Source organism: Micrasema longulum, unplaced genomic scaffold, assembly GCF_059751315.1.
Source record: "Micrasema longulum isolate JH-2025_06_02 unplaced genomic scaffold, ASM5975131v1 h1tg000654l, whole genome shotgun sequence".
Lineage (NCBI taxonomy): Eukaryota > Metazoa > Arthropoda > Insecta > Trichoptera > Brachycentridae > Micrasema > Micrasema longulum.
The window spans coordinates 163,159-186,657 of record NW_028277850.1 but is presented as its reverse complement, the minus strand read 5'-3'; the positions used below and the strand labels follow the sequence as shown (position 1 = coordinate 186,657).

Below are 23,499 nucleotides of genomic sequence, written 5' to 3'. Positions count from 1 at the left end.
AGATATAGTACCATAGTTTCCTGTCTAAATATATCTGTAGTCTGTGGTTGCTATATATAGCCCGAAGACAATAGAACTTAGTGTTGTAAAATGTAAATAAATGCATTATCTTCTATTCAAAAAGTACCTACTCCCGTGTATGTTTGTTTGAATGTGTATTTTTTAAAAGATTTGTATACAATACCATGATATTTGTGTTAATTTTTTTTAACTATATAAAAAACACAGAATTTTAGGAAAAAAATGAGAGTGAGCTAGAACCAATAAAAAAATCAGACTCCCATTTAGAAAAAAACGAAGTCACATAATTGAATTTTATATAAGGCAGTAAAAAATATCATTGTATAGGAAAAAAACATTTAAAAAAAAAAACATAAAAATTCTAACATAAGGTTAGGATATAATGTCTTAAAAAATTTTTTTTTTACTTAGATAAAAGAGAAATAACCCCTCAAGCCTCTATTGTAGAGGCTTGTCAGCAGGTGGGAAAGAGAGGGTATGGAAAGAAGTAATGAAAAACACACCACAACATCCAAACAAATTGAGAAAAAAATGCTTACTGGATTTCGTTCTTGCAACTGCCGTGAATGCCAGCTGAACGCCAGCTTCACAGTTAGCCGTCCGACTAACTGAGCCACAGCGCCCGTCAAATAATATACGTATTACATTATACATTTATATAAGGGCACAAATAAGAATATATTAATGTGAGTCTTACTTTATGATTCGAAATTAAATGAAAATAAATAAAAGATGTTACTTATAGCACGTTAATTTAAATTACTTACGGAATACAGAATGTAGGTAAATTTTTTTTCTCAGAGATAACAAACAATACAGAAGAAGTTTTTCTTATCTAATATCTTGTAATGATGGGTTTATGTTGTTACAAATAAGCCTAGTAAATACAGTACGCAAATTAAGCCCTGTCACATTGGAAACCGATATAATCATATTCGCAAAAAAAAATTCAAGATATGCAAATAATAAAGGCTCGAGAACAAAAAAGTTTGATCCAGTATACCAAAAATCAAATCAGAGCGTAAAAAATACTTTAGCTTTTATGTTTTGCTGCCGGCAATGATATAGAAGTAGATTTTATTCAAAAATATTCACACGCAAAATGGTCAGAAAAAATGAATGGCATTTTTACAATGTACAAGTAAAATTTGTTGTGGAAAATTTGTACATTTGACAAAAATCAACGTTCGAGTTGTGGTCCAATGGCTTGTGTCACAGAATCGTGAATCAGATATCTAAGGTTTGAACTTCACCTACCACAACTTGGTTCCGATTTTCTAATAGTGAGTTGTTTACAACTCGTTGAAAATGGCTCCAGAATTGAAATAAGTCAATTAAATATAATATTTCACCATCTATCAACATGAATTACTTGTTGACCCATTATCTTTACCGAAAACAAGTTATTTTCTTTAGTTTTAACTATCCCCGCCTGATAAATTGAAATAATTTCGGAGTAGGTACTTTAGTTGACACTTTTTTGTTTCACAAAAAATGTCGCCATTTTATTCTTTAAAAAATACAAGATACAAGTTTGAGAACTGTCAGTGTCTGTCAGGGCCGTTCTTGCTGTTACTTTAAATATTTTTAATGTGATTCCGGTGTTTATTCTTTGATTTAGCTTTCGATTGCGTAATGAAATCAATCGTAGTAACCTAATTACTCTAAATATGTATTTATTTACATGATCATTGCCCCGGAAGCGGGGTTACTCGAGGGAAATATGTCAACAGGACTTGTTATATTATGTTTGTTATTTTAGAGTTGTGTTATTAATTATCGCGAGAATTGCTTGATGACATACAGATAACAAATGGAAGGGTGAGTTGATGTGTGCTTCGAGCTATTTTGTTTAGTTTATTAGCGTAACCTTAATTGACCCAGATTTTTCATGGCGAAGGCGGTATTGCAGTATGTGGATAAGTGCATTTCACTACCCGGTAAAAATATCTGTAAATTAATAATTGATAGTAATAATAATTAATACAAAGAAACGGGGATTCATTGACACATTATCCCGTCGATCAAATTGCTACTACATAAAGATGTATACCGCCAGAGGCTCCGGAATATCTAAGGGAACTATGCATTCCAGATGAACTAGCTGACAGGCGTCTCACGCTTAGATCAGCTACGTCTACGGCGAGAGGAAGAGTTATTATACCTCTGCGCAAACAGCGCACTAAATTTGGTGAACGCGCATTTGCGGTCGCAGGCCCTATGGCATGGAATGCTCTCCCAGCAGAGGTGCGAGGCTGTGAAAGTGAAGTTTCGGAAAAAACTTAAAACCCACTTGTTCTCTAAATCATTTGAATAAATCCGTAGCACGTGACAACAAAATAAATTATTTTAATTAAATTACAAATTTAAAAGCTTCAATTAAATTAACTTAACAATATAATCACCATGTCAAGCGCCCTTGAGGTATTTTATTACGAAAATGGCGCTATATAAGTTATCCATAATAATAATAATAATAAGAGACACAATATTTCAATATCATTAATGTATAAATCTGTAAATAAATTATCTGTCAGGGCTCTACTTTGGTACAAATTTTATCAAAATCATTATTTAAATTTAGCAAGTACTCTCAGGTGAAAATCCTGCAAAAGGAAATCGACTGGAGATTAGTCGGTCTTATGGTGTACTGGTTATTGCGTTTACCAGGCATTAAATAAATATATAATTGTAAAACAATAAATATCCATGCACCATATTGTTTTTATCATGCGCCATAGATTTTTGCCGTGGTGTGAAATGGGCCATTCATGTTTCCCATCTCTTCCGTCCGTTAACCTTGTGAAGCGAAAGAGCTGAAACGTTTATTGATGCGGGTGAGATTCAGAGACTATCACTCCCTCTCACTTCTGTTCAATCTACTTCATAGTCCTAACGCTCCTATATACCTGTGTGAAAAATTTCAACGCTTATCAGTTCATGGTTTACCTCTTCGTTCTCATTCTCAAGGCACTCTCTTAATACCCATACACAATTCCTCTTTCTTCTCTAACTCATATAGTGTCCATGCGGCTCGACTGTGGAATCATCTTCCATCCACCATCAAAGATGTCACTACATTATCTCTGTTTAAATCACGTCTGAAGAAACATCTCCTTTCTCTTCCTTAATCTCTCCTCCTTTCCTTCTTCCTCTTTTTTCCTTTTTCCCATTGAGTAATAGTTTCGATTTAAGGTAATTTATAAACAAATACGTTTATTTCTATTTTTATATATCTTTAAATTTTTAATCTTTTTTTCTATTGAATGTGTTCTGTAACTTGAATTATAAAAATAAAACTTTTATTTTATTGGTTGGTTGGAAGAAATTGCCATTTGGCAATAAGCCCGCCAATGTACAAATAACATTATGTACAAAAAGTTAAATAAAAAAAAATAAAAAAAAGATTCACCCGGCTTAATTATTTCACCTACTAGGCAACGCCTGAAAACGATTTTCTGAATGGTAAAGTATACACAGTGTGTAAAGTGGCCACTTAAACCAGCCAATGACAAGTCATAAGCGGTGTAAATGTCTAGACTTCCACACTCCCTTCTCTAAAATGTTCTCCGTCTGTGTTGTAATTTCTTCCAATTTGGTCCCTCAATGCTGAGGATCGTCATCACCATGAACACCTCTGATTAGTCTGTTCCACTCTAGTCTGTCCTCGGCCCGACGTACTGACTCATCAAATTTTAGCCCCGTAGCCACCTTTATTTGGTCAGTCCATCTATATGGCATTCTACCCCGGCTTCTCCTACCTTCAACTCGGCCAGACATTATTGCCTTTTCCAGATTGTCTGGCTCACGTCTAGCAATATGTCCAAAGAAAGACAGTATCCTTCTCAAACACACCACTGATAGACGAGTTGTAAAATGGAGCTCTTCCAGTATCAATGCATTCGTCCTTCTGGCTGTCCGAGGCACACGCAGCAGCCTTCTCCGACACCACATCTCGAATGCATCGATCCTCTTCCTCTCGTAGGCACATATTGTCCACGTTTCAGCCCCATATAGGAAAACGGAGAATACCAGGGCTTCCATCAACCGTTTTTTGTGTTTATTGATATATCTCGATCTCGCCAAATCTTCTCCAAGCGGTTCATTGCTTCTTTGGCCTTTTGACTCCTGCGATCAATCTCAGGTCTGTAACTGCCGTTGTTGGAGGTAAAGGAGCTGAGGTACACAAAGTCATGTGTTGTAATATGTTTATCTTAATAACTTCCTCGTAGGTGGATTCCAATCTTTGCCCATAAACATTTGATCGAACTCAAAATATTGCTGATTATTTTATTTATTACTTTGAAGTATATTTGTTTTCAGGAACGCATTGCCCAGACCAGAAGAGGCTTCAGTTCGCTCCGGTTCCCGTTTTGTGCCGACCCCATCTCTCTCTATTTCCACCATCAACATTCTGTCGGATTCCCGCCCCGCACCGCCCATCCCCCTGCCGCGCTACCCCGTTTCACCCGCCCCGGTCTCCTCCCGTCTCGCCCTGTCCTACCCTGACCCTTCCCGATCCCCCGAGTGGCAACCTTGCTTGCCGGACCACATCAAAATAGAGGTGACTAATATTTAATTTATCGATTATATCACAAATAGTAACTTGGTAACAAAAGTCTACGAACATTTAAGAGAAGGTAATATTTAATTCTAGGCATCTACAGGGCTTATGACCTGTCAATGGCTGGTTTAAGTGGCCACTTTACACACTATGTAACATTCACTATTCTGCCCATATTTGAACATCTACATTCCTTCAATTTTTGAAAGAGCTGAAACCTTTATTTATGCAGGTGAGATTCATTAAATGTTCTTCACCTCTGTTGTAATATGTTAATATAAACAGCTCCCCAGGGAGTTGAATCCAGTACTTGTATACAAAAATTTGGACAAACTCAAAATATTGTTGATAAATCCACCCGGTCCATGAAAAAGTATTGAAATAATTCAATTAGATGAATCTCACCCGCATAAATAAAGGTTTCAGCTCTTTTACTTCACAAACATCAACAGATGAAAGAATTGAAGGAATATAGATGTTCGAATATGGGCAGAATGGTGAATGTTACACAGTGTGTAAAGTGGCCACTTAAACCAGCCATTGACAGGTCAAAAGCCCTGTAGATGCCTAGACTTCTATATTACCTCCTGCGATCGTTCTGAATAACTCGTAATTCAAATTCGTATTTTCAAGTCGCCGTTTTCAATATATTTTTTTTTGCCCTCGGTCTTTTATTTATTTATTTTAAAGAAACAAACAGTCGACAATGATATAGTAACATTAAAAAAAATACAGTTTAAAGACAAACCAGCAAAGTCTCTAAATAAGAATCATACAAACAAAAGGGTGTGTTTATGTGTATTTGTATGAGAGTAAGTGCAGATGTGTGTTTATGTGTATTAGTGTAGGAGTAAGTGTTGAGGTGTGTGTAAGTGTGAGCATCATTAAATAGTAAGTAGGATTGTATCGCAGCCAGATATAAGGAGTCTTAATTTATTTTTATATAAATTAGGGACATGTAAAATATAACTATAGATTTATTAATTTATTTATTTATTTATTAACGGACATTGTCCATGTATACAATTTATAAGGTTTAAATATTACAATAAAAGAATAGTTTAAAACATTAAAAAAAAAGAAAGAAGCATTGACAAACATAAGGGACATCGAGACAAGATCTGAACTATTTATTTAGTGCTTGTTTAAATTGTTGTAAACTTAAACCAAAAAAGTCCAGATCTTGTCTTGAGTTAACAATACGACAAAGGCGGGTCATTGGAGAATTTAGGCCATAGTTTGTTCTATGCTGATCGATGAACAGTACTTCATAGATGAAAAAAAAAGCATTATAGTTAGAGCAAGAACGATAGAAGAAAGAGTGTTGTGCATAATTAGTGCTACAGACTGGCAGATGGAACAAATACTTATTTCTTGTCACGCGAAAGGGGACATTAAGATTAATTTTGGAGAGTAGGTTAAAAGAGTCTACTTTATTATTTAATAATTTATGTAAATAGCATAATTCAGATACAGTGGGTCTATTTTCAAGGGTAAAAAATCCATTTTGTTTGTCAGATTGGCTGTAAGTACTAAGCGTTTTATTGTTTTTATAATGTAGGTATTTTAAAAATTTTCGTTGTACATTTTTCATTCAATCCTTTCTATGTTTGTTATATATATATTATAATAATAATTATTATTATTATATATATTCTATGTATGCCCACTTAGTATGAATTTAAATACTGCCCAATATTTGATTTACATTATTTATTGACAATGAGGAAGTTCAGTGGTTTTTAAAAAAAAAATATTTGTTAATAGACTGTTAAACTAGGTCAATTTTTTTTTTTTAAATTTTTATATATCGTATTATCGGCGCTACGATTTTTCAAAGTTTTTTATTTCTGAAATAACTCCGCGTGTGACGTCAGAGGTTCATTTCCGCTTATTCTCATTCAGTTCTTCCTATTGGTCCAGAAGCGACAAGCAGACCGGAAATCTTCCATAGCTCTCGGATCATAGGTTGATTCACATGAACCAGTGACGTCATTTAAAGTAATGCGTTTTTATCAAAATATTTTTTATTATTTTTTCTGTACATTTTCAAGAAACTTTGCCGTACAATTTAATGCTCTAATTTTTAACCCGCGTAAGAAAACATTTTTGTATCCAATTTCCCGTAGGGCTGAAGTTCCTCATTCTTTATGGATTTCCATTGTAATGATGTAATAACTTATATTTACATATTAAAAGCTAGTAATTTAAAAATACTTAGTACACTTCCACTTATTTGATAAAAATAATAGCGATAGAATTTTAATAAATCAGCAGATAGAATTTAAAAACTCACCCTTATTAGCCCCCTTAGTGGGACCGTGTACATTGTAATAAAACAATTAATGTTTTTCATGGAATAGAATCTTCTCTTAAAGTACACCGCCAACACGTGTTTCAATAATTTGTCTCACTCTGGTCCATTGATTTATTGCATATTGTATCCCTTTCAACTTATTTTTAAATGTACCTACACTTAAGATAACATTTAGTTTTATATAAATTCAAGTTTGAAGTTACGGGAGGCAAATTGCTGCGTAAGCAAATGGCCCAGATCAGCAAATAAAAGATAATATTGGAAGAAATTATACAAAAAATGGACCTTTTGCTTTTGATTAATTTCAATTGTAACTGATTTTTCAGGCTGTGGAGCCAGAGGAAAGCCAACCGATTCAAGAATCGGTCAACGAACACCGGAATAAGGAGCGTCCGTACCATTGTGATCTCTGCCCGAACACTTACGCTCTAATTGACAGTTTACGGCGACACAAAGTCACTCACGAGCGCGGCAAAACATTCAAATGCGACATATGCCCATACGCATGCACTAGAAACAGCGTTCTGCGCGAACACAAATTAGTGCACGCGGGCATGTCTGCCTACCGTTGCGACCAGTGCGTTTACACGTGCTCCAGACCGAGCAACCTGCGAAAACATCAACTGACGCACTCCGGAATCCGGCCGTACGCGTGTCCTCTCTGCCCCTACACGTGCATCCAGCCGGGCAGCCTCAAAGAGCACAGTCTGGTGCACAGCGGCGAAAAGCCGTACAAGTGCGACGCGTGCGATTACACGTGCGCGCGTCCCGGCAACCTCAAACTGCACAAGATGACGCACGCGGGGGAGAAGCCGTACGCGTGCGACCGCTGCGATTACCGTTCGAGGCAAATGAGCCACTTGAAGAAACACAAACGAACGCACGGAAAAATTGAGAATCACACGTGCGATAAGTGTCCTTATACGTGTATGCGAATAGACGAATTGAACAGGCATAAGATGGAGCACGCTGGTCCGGACCCTCCCACATGCGAAATGTGCGGTTATGCGTGTCGAGACCAGTTACACTTGTCTACACACAAACGAATTCACACCGGAGAGAAACCATTTGTTTGCGATGACTGCGGGTATAATTTTATGGTACTAAGTTTATTAAAAAAACACCAAACAGTTCACGCCCAAGTAAGGGTTAGCCTTTTTCCATAGTACAATAAATGTGTACTTGTGTTTAAAATCTATGTAAAATAGTTCCTTTTGTTTTTAAACTTCATTATTTGCCAGATATTTGAGTAAGATGGAGTTTTTGCCGAACAGAAAATGGAATTATTAGCTTGTGGCCTCCGAGCGGAAAGAGAATACAGTTCTGTGCGTGGACAGAAACAAAATCCTGGACGAGTGCTTTCGACGTAGCGGTTGGGGCATTCGTCTACCGTGCTTAAGGTCCCGAGTTTGATTCCTGGGAAGGTCGACACGAAATATTAATTTTGGTGATTCTACAGTGCAATATTTCATGTACCTGAAGTGTAGGCTGATTACCTTACCTTTACGTAACAGGTGATCGATGTACGCTGCTTTAAGTGTACCAATGCGGTGCCCTAAGCACCATCGGGCGCAGACAGGGGTGTAGTTGAAGTGGCCACTTAACGCACTGTGTAAAATTAACAGCGGACTACTCCCAATCGCGTGTTAATGTTAAAAAAAAATGTTAATGTTAATGTCAGTGTTCAAAGTTATCAAGTGCAATATGAACTTTTACAAGCAGCAAACAAGAAGTTGAGACTGAATGGAACTCTAAATTTATATGTTTTAAGTGAGTTCGCAGAATGTCTCAGGGAAGATTGAAAAATCTCCACATGCGTATTTGATCAAAAATAGATAATAATATTCAAACATGACTGTCTGTGTCCAAGCGAAGAATACAGTTGTGTGCGAAATATAACCAAAATCCTGGACGAGTGCTTTTGCACGCTCGCGGGTAAAAATCTTGATAAAGTAAATCGAGTAAAGAAACGTCCGCCTCATAGTGTATAGGTTGGAGGTCCCAAGTCCGATTCCTGGGAAGGTTGACATGAAATATTCAAATATTTGTTTTCAAATGTGGTTTTCCACTAAAATCTTTCACTGTCCCTGGATTGGCAACTGAAGCGTTAGCTGATCATCTTACCTGCAGATGTAACACATGATCAAGATACGCTGCATTTGGTTTGACAACACGGTGCCCCATGCCCCAATCGGGTGCGGATAACGGTTTGATGATGATGATGATGGATGACCAATTTTCCAAAATTTTTAAGTCAATTTTTTATTTCTGCAATATTTCCAGTTAAAAGATTTATTTTGCTATTGAAATATTTTGGTGACAAAATTTTGAAAACAGAAAATACATATAAAAATTTTTTTCCTCTTTATTTTTGCATATAAAACTTTTTCACAATTTTTTCAAGTATATGATAAAAAGGTTCCTGTCTGTCCACATCTGCCTTATGAATTAGCACTGTGCGACTTCTGGCTCTTCCCAATTAGAAAGAATGTAATTAAAATGTATTATACTTTGTAAATAATTACTTTTTTTTTTAATGTGCTAAAAGTGAAACGTTTTGTCACCATTCCGGAGAGGGCCACTTCCAAAAGAAGCCTTTCAGAAATTTTATTTTATTTATTTATAAATATGCCCAATGGGCATTTTTAAGAGATGTGTATGGATAGAAAATTATTATAAAAGAAAGTAGAAAGACACAATGGTATATAGTAGACTCGGTGGGAGTGGAAGCGGGAGAGAGGTGTTTACAATTTAATGTGATTCTTGTTATCAAAGAAATCAAGACTGGTATGTTCTTTGGCAGATCTAAGAATTCTGGGCATAGGGGAATGAAAACCATAGTTAGTTCTATGATTATCGGTATGAAAGAGTAAGTCTCGTCTGAGGTTTCTAGTTGGGGTATTTAATTTTATCGAGCTCAGTAGTTCAGGCGCATCAAAGAGTGAGTTGAGAATTTTAAACAGGACTTCTGGTCGAATTTATTTCGACGGTCTTGAAGAGAAGATATATTTAAGCTAGGTTCTAACTTATTATGCGTATATAGGTCTCTGGATAAGCCCAACCTCCAGTCTATCTTTCTTAAAAATCGATGTTGAACTGATTCAATAATGTTGATGTAAACATCATAATATGGAGACCAGATAACAGAGATAATATGCTTTAAATCAGGGAATCAACGTTGGGATATGTGCATCGCTAGCCTCAGAGAGTAGTTTATAAGAGTTTAATTCAAATTTGATGTAAGTTTATTACTTTGTTTGCAATAAAATTATTTACTGTGTTTTTTGATAATTCTGTGCACAAAATTCTCTATGTGGTAGTGGTCTTAACCATTCCCGTGCTGTGTATAAAAATATACATGCAAATTGAGAGATTTAAAATCATAGACTTCCTCTTCAATCAACTATATTTGAAGTCAAAAGTGATAATAAAATATAATCGCTGAAAACATGAAAAAACCATTTGCTAACGCTTACAGCACGAGCAAATGGATCTTGCTCGCGAATATCTCTAGTATCGAGAGGGAGACGTAAAGGCTGTTTGAGACAGTCATATGTTCGTTATTTTTTTATTTCATTGATGCAAAAATGCGACACATTGGTAAACTTTTGATTGTACTAGAGATTTATATAAGATTTCTGATAAAATTATTTCTCTGTGCCCAATGAGTATTAATTATTTAATAATAAATTAATTTGATCAATACGTAAATGTTTAACAGTGAAATATCGAAAATCTTCACCCATAATTTATTATATTTATAGAGATATTAAAGTTATTAGATGCAATGTGTACTAGCCACACATCACCGGGAAGAGAGAGTTGACTCAAAACCGACAAATTGGACTTGGCAATTTTCGAAATTGGGCATCAAAATGTATGTGTAAACATACGATTCAAGATAGAGATGAGAGATTATTTACAAAAGGAATATACAAGTCCAGGCACTTACTTTTAAAGTGATTTCTCTAGAGACATCTCTGTCTTATTGTGATTTTTTCGTGCTACGGTTAAGAAAGAAATAAAAAATATTACGCACTTTTAAAAATGAATACCCCTCGGAGAGGTCTTAGCATAATTTATTTTTATAATAAATATTATAATATATTACATAATTTTAAGAAGCGGTTAGGTATTACGATGCATTTCTAATCGTATTCACAATAAAGATGTTTTAAATATTGTTGTTTTTATGTGCAAATAAATATATTAAAAGTTGTTACAAATAATACATTTTATGTCTTTCATTGTTAGTCTAAGTGAAATTTATCTGAGGAGGCGGTTGCATCAAAAAAAGTTAAATATTAAATGGTTTTGATGAAATTGACAAAATAGGTTGCATGATAAAGCAACATTTTTATAAAAACAGTAATAGAGTATTTTCAATAACTTTTGGAAAAAACGGCTCGCAGTTGGTGTCACGACATTTTGACGTCAAACGTCATGCTTGCCAAGTGCACTTCTAAAAAGCGTTGGGTACAAGTATGGCGTGGTAATTCAGTGTGTGCTGCTTGTCCTATAGAGCGCAAAATCTCTCATTTTTAAGTTTTTTTTTTTTACACCACAACAGGCCAGGTGAATCACATCACAGAACACCCAGCGTCGTAACCACGGAGGCCGCCACTTATATTTCATTTTTAGAAAATTTATCAGTCGTTTAAAAAATTATAATACTGTTACCATCCTATGTTTTTTTAAATAGTGTCATTTTGAAGATCACTCAGTACTAGAGTGGTGCAAAATGAATTATTCTTTTCACAGTTTTGGATGAAACAAACAGCAATACACCTGCGCTACCCTGCGCAGCTTTCCATACAAAATTTTGACGCACAGCACCGCTGAAGTGCAGCGACGCTGTAGTGAGGTTTGACATTTATAAGTACATATTTTTATAAATTCTTTCTTATTCAGGCTCTATTAACCTACTAAAAAACAGCTTGAATTAAAAAAATTATATGTGTATTTTTTTATTACAAAAATTGTTAAAAAAAGTACGATTTTTCTTTTAACCGGTCGTTGGCATTTTGGTTGGCTGGAAGATATTGACTTTCTATAATAATAATAAAATTACCATCTAAAACACAATTTTAACTTTACACCTTCAAGTAAATCACGGAATCAGGTAAAAAAAGAAGCAAAAAATCACAACTGTAAGTAATTTATTTTAATTTCTTAAATAACGTTACTTAATAACCCAAAATGATAACTGAGATTTTTTTTTTATTTAAAAAATACACGCAATTGAGGACCATTTTCACAAAGTAAAATTTCTACAAAAAACCAAATGCGTTTTTTCATTGAAATGGGTTCTTCCATGTGAGCTTTATCGATTTGTGAAATAAAACTTTAACAAATTGATATACATGCGAAGTTGTAACGGTTCAAATATCGTGAATTTTTACAAAACGAAATACCTACCCTACTTAGAGTTTTCACAAAGCAAAATATCCACATATTTTTTTGGGGTGTTAAGTTTTTTTAAATCGAAAAAAAACCACAAACAAAACATGATTTTGGTCAAGAAAAAAGAAGTATAATAATAATACTAAAAAAATATTAATTTTTAATATATTTTGTTATCACTTTATTTGTGCTATTACGTATGTAAACAATATATAGGAGGTATATACCTAAATGTGTATATTTACATAGGTACTTAGATATGTCAGTAGACATATAATTCCAAAAAAATCAGTTTAATGAATTTAATGATTTCATTGATTTCATTTCATTAATGATTTCATGCAAAAGCAAACTTATTTAATTCCCAACATAAATAAATTTTCCATACATTCCGATCACAAAAATATGCAGATATTTATTTTTTGTGGAAATTCATGAATTTAGAACATTTTTATAAATAATTTTACTGATTCTACATTGTTGATTTTTAGTACTTGTGGAAGGGTTTTATATATCTATAAAATCTAATTTTTATTTTATTTAAAATCGTAATAGTTTTATTTTTAACATGAAAAAACCTTCTCCTGAAAAAAATCGTTTTATAGATATTTCGCTTTATTAAAACGGTCCTCAATTGTAAGCGAAACTTCTCCAAAATATATAAAAACTTAATACACCTACCTATGTTGTCACTATTAACCAATCTAGTGATCGCCCACTTGAAAAAATCCAATTTGTAAAACTGGGCGGAAAGGGTGACTTCACATGTGAAAATGTAAACAGTGATTTAAAGCATCTAACCCAATTGGAAACCAATGTCCACTGTCATCCGACCTACTATCGTCCTAAGGACAGTGCAAAAGGTGAATCATTCATTTTCTGCATTTAAACAATAAATAATTAGAACATCCAAATTACTAATTATCTAGCACTTAAATTAAATTGCTGACAGTGAAACAGAAAATGACCTAAATTTCATACTAAAAAAACAAAGCCAGTAAATTGAAAAACAATAACCTTTTGCCTTGTCAATGAGGAAATAGTGTTTTTTATTTAAAAAAATATATATATTTATTTATAAACTATCAAAACTAAGCCATGATTTTGTAACTTTGAAATTACTCCGCCCATGATGTCACGAGTTGCCATCGCTGAGTTGTGCAGCCATTTAAAAATAAAATCCTTTAGCTGTCAAAAACACACTAAACTTTAAAAAAGATGGCTACCCGGAAAATTATAATAACGCTATAATTGGTTGGTTCAGTATTCACGTGATGTTTCTAAGTAGTAGTTTCCATTTTTGAGTTACATGTATCTCAAAAATAATAAGTATGAAGCCACTGTGTTATAATGTTATGTTATCCCCCGAGGGGATACAATTTAATGCTTTAATTTTTACCACACGTAAGAAAACATTTTTATATCCAATAAACTATTCAATTTTCCATAGGGTTAACACGAAATATTGCATTTTTACACAGCAACAGTTTACAATTTCTCCACTAGCACCTAAAGCGTAATACTGGATTTCTTCTTTTCGTGTAGCAAAAAATATCAAAATAAGATAAAATAAGTGTATAAATGCAGTGCTCTATGCACCATTAGATGAGGAGTAGGAAATTATAATTTTGGATCAATGTGCCCCGCGCATTTATTACAAGTAGTCACTTTGAACTCTATGGAAATAATAAAATTATTATTTTCCATGAAGTTCCGAACTGTCAAAATATGTGTCATCAAAGTATTGTCAATTTCTAGCATTCAACTCAAAAATATAATAAACATTTTATCGAAATGGATTTAAACAGAGTGTCCAATGATCAAAAGTTACACTTATGTAGATTTTACTTCAGAGGTTTGTGGTTGTACTTGATATGTTTCACTAATATATTTTGTGCGTATTTTAATCTCTACATTTCATGCAATTTTTGTATCATGTTTTTTACAGTCGGATTCATATTCCTTCCTTTCGTGTGGGCCGTAAACGCATGTTGGTTCTTCTCTGAGGGATTCAAAAAACCAGAGTACGATGAACAAAAGCAGATTAAAAAATGTAAGTAAGTTGGGGTGTAAGGTGTAATATTGGGGTGGCTAACTGTCCTGTATTTTTTACTGGCCATCCTGTTTTCAGGTATCATTTTTCCCGTGTCCTACATTTAAGTCTTTTTACAAGTTTATCCAGAAATTAAGTTCCGTTTAACAGGTTTAAGAAAGCATGTACGTATAGTCTGCATACGGATAAAACTCTCCAAATGACGAAATTAGAGAGAAAAAGTAAAAAATCGGGTTCTATGTCAATTTTCGAGTTTCACTTATTTATTAATACGCGGCGCGCAGTGCCATACAAAGAATAGATAGTATGCAAAAATAAACACTATAAATAATATAAAGTAGATAAATAATAAGTTAAGGAATGCTATCTTTGTTTACTTTTTTATATTTTACTTTTTGTGCTGTTACATGTTCACTTAATTGCCATACTTACTAGTTCTTTGCTCAATGTATTATTATTGCGTTTCTTAAAATTATTTTTTATTAACTTTTTAAAATCATTCTTATGTTGTTGAAATTCCGTTTGTCCATGCGTTTTGAGGCTGCAAGACTTTTTGTGATGTTAGCTATCATATTATTTTTATCATATTATGTAAATGTTATCAACTATCAAAATTTAGAAAATGGGGTCTAGAATTTCAACCGTCTAATTTTATAAATTTGCTTTTTATTTCGTTTTTAAAATATCACTTAAACTCTAAACTTCATTGTCAAATAAAAATTCAAAAAATAAAAATGTAAATAGGGGCTAGATTTCTTATTGTCCATGCGCTCTGTAGCTGCAAGACGTTCTGTTATCTAGCTCATATATATCATAATTGTAATATATCATAATTGAAGACGAGAAACTAGCATCCCAACCGTCCATGCGCTCTGCAGCTGCAAGACGTGTTGGGATATTTATTTATTGTACAGCGCCCTTGAGGTGATTTTCACAAAAATGGCGCTATATAAATTATCCAAACATTATTATTATTATTATTATTAAACGACAAAAAAAACAAATATAGTTTATATATACATTATAACACAGTGGTTTCATACAATGTACACGGTAAAATATTGCGCAAGAAATAAATCATATGAAATAGCATATTAAAATCAAAAAGTCAGAAAAAGGTTTTAAAAAAAAAGAACATGTATATCTTCAATCATAACATTGAACAAAAATAAATAATTAACATATTACAATAGAGATGAAGTACATTTTAGAAAAGGTTATTACCTAAGTCGAGGCATCTACAGGGCTTATGACCTGTCATTGGCTGGTTTAAGTTGCCACTTTACACACTGTGTAACAGTGTGACTAACTATGTAACAGTCTGCATAAAATTTGCACAAACTAAAAATATTGTTGAAAATTAATAAATTACAAAATATAATTACACTATAAAACGCGAAAGAGTTTGTGTACCTTGGAAGCAGGATCACCTGGGATGGGAGAACAAAAAGAGAATTCGACTGCCGCATACATCAAGCGAGGCTTGCGTTTAACAAAAAATCAAAGATTTTTGAGTCAAATAATATCAAACTCAAACTCCGCGAGCAACTTGCTAAGACATATGTATGGAGCATATTGATGTACGGTTGTGAGACATGGTGCCTTACGAAAGAGAAAAAAAAAGACTAGAGGCCTTCGAGATGTGGTGCCACAGAAAAATATTAGGAATTTGCTGGAGAGACCACATCACTAATGACAAGGTTCTCAACAGAATCGAAGAAGGTAGGCACTTAATCAAAACCATCTCAGAGAGGCAAGCCCGATGAATCGGCCACATTATGCGCCATAAGGGTCTCCTGCATGACATCATAGAGGGAATGTCTGAGGGGACAAATTATAGAGGGCGCCCCCGACGGGAATATTTGGAGCAAGTGTGCGAAGATTTTAACTGCGCCTCTTATGTCGAGCTGAAGAGGACTGCAGAAAATAGAAACCAATGGAGGACGAGATGTAGGACTTTGCTGCAAACCAATCCCCAGGATTGAGACTGCAAAGAAGAAGAAAGAGAAAAAATGTTTTAGTTTTAATCTTAAAAATAACAATCCAAAAACTAATTAATTTATATTCACAAAAAGTAGAAAAATAAGTAAACAGAATGCAAAATAAAATTTAAAATATATATTACAGGTAAAAAAATATACCCTATAGCCTAACAAATGAATTTAAATCGGGTTGTGATCCTGTGGCTAGTGTCTCGGACTCACAAACCAAAGGTCTGTGGTTCGAATTCCACTCTACCCCAACTTGATTCCATTATCTAATAGTGAGTTATTTACAACTCGTTAAAAATGGCCCTCAAAATTAAATATCTGGGTAAATCATCAAGAACGCAATTTTTTTTTCTAAAAATGTAAGTTATCGTTCACCATCATATAGACTACACTTTATGTTGAAAATATCAGCAATGTCAGAATAGTTATTTCCGAGTACATACAGTCAATTCAGAATAGCATTATACGAGTGCACCGTTTGCGAATTGTTGCAACAAAACGGAGGTACTTTACGAGTCATTCGTCCAGGTCCAGGTACCTTGAAGTAAACGAGTGCTAATAGATTTGGGCAGTCCCAACTGTCAAAATGTCATCAACTGATAAAACCCGCTATATCCTCCGAGGTTTAGTTTCAAAGTTAGCATGTATGAAACTTATTAAGAAAAAAAATTCCAATTTGTTTTCCAAACTGTTTTTTGCTTAAGAATTATAAATTGTAAATTCAATATGGGATTGCCCTGAACTGTTATCTCTCATCAACTTCAGGGTGCCTGGAAGAATGACTAGACAGGTGCCACCGTTTTGTAGCAACAATTCACGGACAGTGTATACTTGTAATACAGTATTAAATAGACTTCATGAACTCAGCAATAGTTATTCCCACGTATCTGATATATTTAGTGTAGGGTATTGTTCCTATAGAACAAACCTTTTGAACTTTCAAAGATGGTGAATGGTAATCATATTTATTTATTCATGCATTTCATATACAATTTTTTGTTCACTTTGCCTAGCTGTGTGAAACAGTACTTATGATTTTCTTGTTGTTTTACTGTAGAATGTTTTATTATTTAAACTTTCTACTGAATATGCCGTATAATTTTTAGGTTATTTTTTAAAATATAAATCTTGCAAAATTTTTGGTGTGATTTTTTTTATTTTTAAATCTTGTTTTTAATATTCATGTTTTTGGAAAAAAAAAAAAAAAAGCCAAATATGTTAATATTATAAATATTTGTAAAAGGCAGATTTGCCGTTTATGTTAATAAAATAAAATAAAAAAATAAAAGAAATAAGACCATTAATTACATTTGAGTGATTGTGATTTTACAAGATTTTTGAACTGCAATATTTTATTGTTCCTGGATTGGCACCTGAAGTGTAAGACTGCTCACCTTACCTTCTTGTAACAGATATTCTTGCTACGCTGCATTTGGTTTACCGATGCGGTGCCCTTTGCACTATTGTGAGCTGAAAGGGGAATAGTTATGATGATGAATCTTTGTTAACAAGTCAACTTGAGTTGTCTTTCACAAAACTATGGTTGCGTTTCAATTATTTCTACCACCAAGATGAAGATTTGTAATTTGTATGTTTAGATGTGATCTGGTCTGCAATCGGAGCTCTAGTGTGGGCGGGAATAATCGCTGCGTGGGTGTCCATCTACCAGATCAATCGAGCATCGTGGGGCAGCTTCGGAGATGAAATCAGCTTCATAATTCCCGTCGGCAGAGCCTAGCCTTATTCTTATTTAATATTCAATAATATAATTTTTACATAATATAATTTAATTTTCTAAATTTTAAAAGTGTCGGTTATTTATGTTTTATAAGCAAATTAGTTCTATATATCATCATTGCGCTTTCAAAGTCGGTTTTGAAACCGGCTCTGTGCATTCATTAAATTAAATAAGTTTTTTTTTTATTTAAATTTATATTTGAAGCACTAACTTTGTGGTTATTCATTATAATAAAATAAATAAAACAACTTTGTTTTTAACCACAATTTTTTTTTTTTTTTTCCACCGAACGGTTTCAAAGCAAACAAGATTCTTCGTCAAGGTTTACGTAACTAATGAATTAATTCCTATTTTATTTTTATCATGTTCACTAAATAATACACGTGGACCCAATCAATCAAGTCTTTTTCCTTACAAGGGTGGTAATTTGATATCAATATTTTCGAAGCTAGACAGGAGAGGACTAAAAGAAATATTGTTTATTAATTATTTTTTTCTTAATTTGAATCGTTTTCTTAATTTCTAAGATTTCTAAGTTGTCTTATTTTAGTATTTTATTTTCAACATGAAGTACTTTTAATCCAGTGTCTTTATAGAAAGCCTTTCTACACAACTAATAATATAGGAACATTGTTGAAAAATCACAAAGACAAAGTCAGTCAATCAGATGATATGCAAATTCTGAAAAATTATTATTATTTAAGCATCTTAAGTGTTCTTTTACTCTAATATTAAAGTTTCTTATGGTTTTTCCAATGTAGATTGAATCCCAATAATTACAATTTAATTGGTATATCCCAGATTTATTATATCTATGGACTTTGTCTTTGTGATTTTTTAACAATGTTCCTATATTATTAGTTGTGTAGAAAGGCTTTCTATAAAGACACTGGATTAAAAGTACTTCATGTTGAAAATAAAATATTAAAATTAGACAACTTTGAAATTAAAAAAGCGATTCATAATAAGAAAAAAATAATTAATAACCAAATAACAATATTTCTTTTAGTCCTCTCATGTCTAGCTTCGAAAATATTGATATCAAATTACCACCCTTGTAAGGGAAAAAAAAAACTTTTTTTAATGGGTCCACGTGTAGTATTTAGTGAACATGATAAAAATAAAATAGGAATTAATTCATTAGTTACGTAAACCTTGACGAAGAAGCTTGTTTGCTTTGAAACCAGTCGGTGGAAAAAAAAAATGAGTGGTTAAAAACAAAGTTGTTTTATTTATTTTATTAAGATTTTTTAGCTCGAATAATCTGTTTAGAGCATCGGAAATGAAAACTCTAAGGGAGTACGCTTTAAGATCGAAGCCGCAATGAAGAAATAAGACAAACCTGTAGCTTCGGAGATTGCGATGGAGCAGAGCAAGAAACTGATTCTAAATAGATGTAAACAGAATGGGAAACTCCAGAACTCCTTCTACTGCTGCTAAGGAAATTCCACATTATCATCATCTTCTTAGAAGACCACCCAAAGGATGGAGGAGCAGTTGGATCTCAACTTCCCAAAAGAAGCAGCTTTCTGCCATGACAGATCTACACGAAGATGAAGATTTTTTTTGGTAAAAAATCAACACATCGTTCCCTTTAATTGGCTATGTGTATTTCTAGTTCATCCTCATGTTAATGTGTTTTTAACCAATTACGTAGGTCTTATTACTTATTCTAGCAAATCTGTTTAAACTGTTTGGCTATTGGTGCAATCCTTTTGCCAGAATGTGTGAAAAACTTACATAATTGGTTTAAAACTCATTAAAACAAAAAACAACTTCGGCCAAAATTGTGAAAATCTGTATTTGTTTTGAATACGATATTGAATAAAAAAGATGTTCTTTATTCAATTCTCCAAATAAAAAAAACTTTTTTACTGAATACATGCTGCAAGACATGGACAGTATGCATGAATGAACCAAGAAATGGCTTCCCACACTCGACAGTTCTTTACATCAGCTTAAAAAACTCCAAACTCATAATAGTCTAATTTAAATTATGTAGACCTTCACATCTGCTTGAAAAACCCCAAACTTATATACAGGATGGCCGGAGAAGTGACGTCCAAAGGTGAAATATTGGTGCATATTTATTTTTACATAAACGGCATAAATTGACATAAATTAAACATTAATATGGAAAAAAAAAATTAGCAAAAAATTATAAAATTCCATAACTATAACAATAGTGACAAGTACACATAAGCAACCATAAATATTAACAAAATATATGCATAAGTATAAAAATGCAATAAAGAAAAACATTTTTAAACAAAGAAAGGTTTAAGAATTATATCATAAGAGAAAAAAAGAAATCAGAGTCGTTTTATAACTATCAAGTCCACCTAAATATATCAGCCTTGTCCTCATACTGATAACCATATCTGTGGAGCCCAGGGATAGGCGAGTGCATGTGATAGTTGATCCTAGAATTTAGTATCCGAATCACCCCCATATATGTTTTGCGATTTTGCATTGTTTTTAAGTTATGATTTTTTCAATGGGTTTTTAAAAATTTTCAACTGGATCAGTTTTTATTTCTGGAAGGTTTTTTTTTTGTTATTCTTTTTTTATTTTACTTTCACGCATAAAATAATCAGCTTTGTAACATTAATGAAATCTACAAAAGTTTTGACCTAAAATGCAGAATTTAAGCCCGAGCGGGTCAGACTTGAACTTTCAACTTAAAAAGCCAATTCCTTAGTTTCTGAGTAACTTTAAAAACCACGCTAGACTTAGCTTTTGTATTAATACAAAAAAAATGTACTTTGTAGGGCTATTATTTACTGAAATCATTCTTTAAAGGTACTGAAGTAGAACATTCTGAAGGATAGTTACGATAGAAAGTGTGTAATCTAACAAAAAATAACTGTTAGAAATAAAATGGTGACATGAGTAGCAGTTCACACAAAGTGAGAATGACTGAGGGTTTCACCAGGAAAATTATTGTTAAAAGACAATTAAAAAAATAAATTATTTTCTCTCTTATTAGAGTTCTACGTAGTATTCCACGCGAGTGAAACCGCAGGTAAAAAGCTAGTAAATAATAAGAGAAAGGAAAACAATAATAAAAACAGTTTATTCAAGAAGAAATCTAGGACAATTAATAAGTATCATCCAACAAATTAGACGATTGATCACCGTCGTGGTTTGCGGAGCCATTTTCACTAGCGTCACCGTTTTTCACGAATCCAAAGTCTGTCAAATGGTTCTCTATTGCATTGAGCTGGTCGTTCATGGCGTGGACCTCCTGCTCCGTGTGGTCTACTTCGTTCCGGCTGTTGGAATTTATATGTTTTGCTTCGGAAACCGTTTTCGACAGCGACGCGTCCATTTCTTCCAACTCCGCAATCATGTTATTCATATACTCCACGGAGCTGTCTGATACTTCGGAATTAGCTATCGAAAATATTAACTTTGTCTTCATGTCGAGACTCCTCTCCAATTCTTGGATTGCGCCCTCAATCGTCTCGGCGTGACTTCTCAGGCGAGCAAACATCGTGAACTCAGAATACAAAATACTCTGATTTTCAACGAATAAACAACGATAAACCCTCTTATACACACGTCCGATGAATTATGACACTGTGTTTAGACTTTTAAATGATTATTTACTGTATAGAGCAATAAAAAACTGCAGTTAAAACTTAAAACATTTTTTGATATTTGAAATAAATGTTCAAATTTCAAATGCTCATAATCTGAACTTTCAATTTTCAAACGTCAACCGACAGGTTGTCAAAAATAAAATATCGTAGCCAAATTTACAAATTCATAGTATTCATACCAAAGACAAAAATGATTTTCTCTGTAAACGTTGGTGTCACGCTTTACAAATTTTGGGGGTATATTTGAATTAATGTTATTTTTTTAAATTTCATGAAATCGGCATTCTAGAATTCAATTAGAAAATACGCGAGTTATTTATACAAATAAAAGTTGATAATCCACCATAATAAACGTTTAAAATTTTTTTTTTTGTAAATTTCTCAATAATTCATATAATGCACGCATATTATACCTACAAAGTGTTTTTTTTTATTACGTTTTTGTAATATTTGATTTTTGCAAATGATTTATTTTTATTGTAGGTATATTCATATTATTTTCATTATTACATTCCGTGGGTATACTGGTAAAAACCTCTAAATGCGTTATTGAATATACCGAGAAAAATCACTCACAACAAAAGTTATTTCAACATATTTTGGAGGATTGTCGGAGTATAATTTGTGGGATTGTCTATGACTTACATTGGCGGCATTTGATTTTGTTTGTCGAAGAAAATTATAACTGTGTTTCCTATATTTAAAAGTGAAAATAACATACTAATTTGTTAAAAAAACAATGGGTTGATATAATATTTGTTTACTTTTAAGAGTCTATAGTAGAATCAGTTTGTTTTAGATTCTTTTATTCCAATTGTCCTGAACCAGATCCAGAGTCCAGGTAACAAAACTTTTTTTCCACATTTGTAAATATAATTACTTACTTATCGGATCCGGACTTTAGACCTTGCCACTTTAGTATTTCAGTGTGCAACGACAGATATCGCCTTGTCAGTCCTCCTCGCCATCCTCGAATCATTTTCATCACAAGTTAACTGCGGTTTGTGGGCACCGCAGCAGATAAGGATCATCCTGCACTTCTCCACAATCGCAGTTCATGTCATCTCCCTCCAGAAAACCCCACCTCCGTTGGTTATATTATAATTATAATTTATTTTTTTGTAATATTTTTTAAATCATGGATGATAAAGAGAAACCACTGGATGGATCCACAACTCAATCTGATTCTTCCTGAGGCACTATGGATTCAGTTCCAGACCCCGCCAGTAAAGGCCAAATCAAAGAAACCGAGGAAATCGAGTTCCGACTCAGACTACTCCCTCTCACACAAACGATCAACCTCTCGACCTCCATCTCCTGCAATCCCTGGTACCTCCCAGGTCCCAAACGCATTACCACCTACTACCACATCTACCACCACACCCACCAAAGTTCAATCCCGTATGTATAATGGAATGGATCGCGCACCATTCATTGTACATGTAACCAAAGTACTGAGATAGCCAAAAAGGCTAATTACAATGTATTTATTCCGACTTTCCAAGGAACCTAACAGGGTGTCACCAAAGGCATCCCTTCGCACTGGTCCAAACAGGATATTGTGGAGAATCCCGAGGTAGAGGTACCTCGGATGAGAATGGATTTAGAAAAGGTGCTCAAGGCTCGACAACCAAACTACAGATCGAGTAATGGCGACGTATTCGACTTGAATCTCTGCCCTCCCATATATCCATATACCTATTTAATGTGTCCCTCCCTATAGAACTCAATGTGTTCCCTACTATCCAGTGTTTTAAATGCTGTAAATATGGGCGTACAAAGACCGTCTGCAGATCCTCACACAATG

The 23,499-nt window shown here is 33.6% G+C and overlaps 3 protein-coding genes across 6 annotated transcripts; 2 read left to right on the top strand and 1 right to left on the bottom strand.

Moving 5' to 3' along the window:
• Nucleotides 1-1,542: 1,542 nt before the first annotated feature.
• On the top strand, nucleotides 1,543-11,128 carry LOC148279880 (uncharacterized). 4 transcript variants are annotated; one of them, XR_015822762.1, is made up of 4 exons: nucleotides 1,543-1,842; nucleotides 4,345-4,585; nucleotides 7,229-8,545; nucleotides 8,584-11,128. XR_015822762.1 is itself a non-coding variant. In XM_088229258.1 (3 exons), exons 1-3 carry the CDS (start codon nucleotides 1,835-1,837, stop codon nucleotides 8,066-8,068), a joined length of 1,089 nt encoding a protein of 362 aa, XP_088085384.1. In that variant the 5' UTR covers nucleotides 1,552-1,834; the 3' UTR covers nucleotides 8,069-11,128. The 4 variants fall into 4 exon arrangements, 2 of the variants coding, with proteins under 2 accessions (XP_088085384.1, XP_088085383.1); XR_015822761.1 differs by having other exon boundaries at nucleotides 1,842-1,932; nucleotides 8,593-11,128; XM_088229258.1 differs by having other exon boundaries at nucleotides 1,552-1,842; nucleotides 7,229-11,128.
• A 2,879-nt stretch (nucleotides 11,129-14,007) lies between these two features.
• Nucleotides 14,008-21,824, top strand: pen-2 (presenilin enhancer, gamma-secretase subunit). The gene is made up of 3 exons (XM_088229261.1): nucleotides 14,008-14,160; nucleotides 14,254-14,358; nucleotides 17,948-21,824. The coding sequence occupies exons 1-3, from the start codon at nucleotides 14,100-14,102 to the stop codon at nucleotides 18,085-18,087; spliced, it is 306 nt and encodes a 101-aa protein (XP_088085387.1). The 5' UTR covers nucleotides 14,008-14,099; the 3' UTR covers nucleotides 18,088-21,824.
• LOC148279879 (uncharacterized) lies at nucleotides 21,145-21,583 on the bottom strand. The gene has a single exon (XM_088229260.1). The coding sequence runs from the start codon at nucleotides 21,581-21,583 to the stop codon at nucleotides 21,188-21,190; it is 396 nt and encodes a 131-aa protein (XP_088085386.1). The 3' UTR covers nucleotides 21,145-21,187.
• Nucleotides 21,825-23,499: the final 1,675 nt, after the last annotated feature.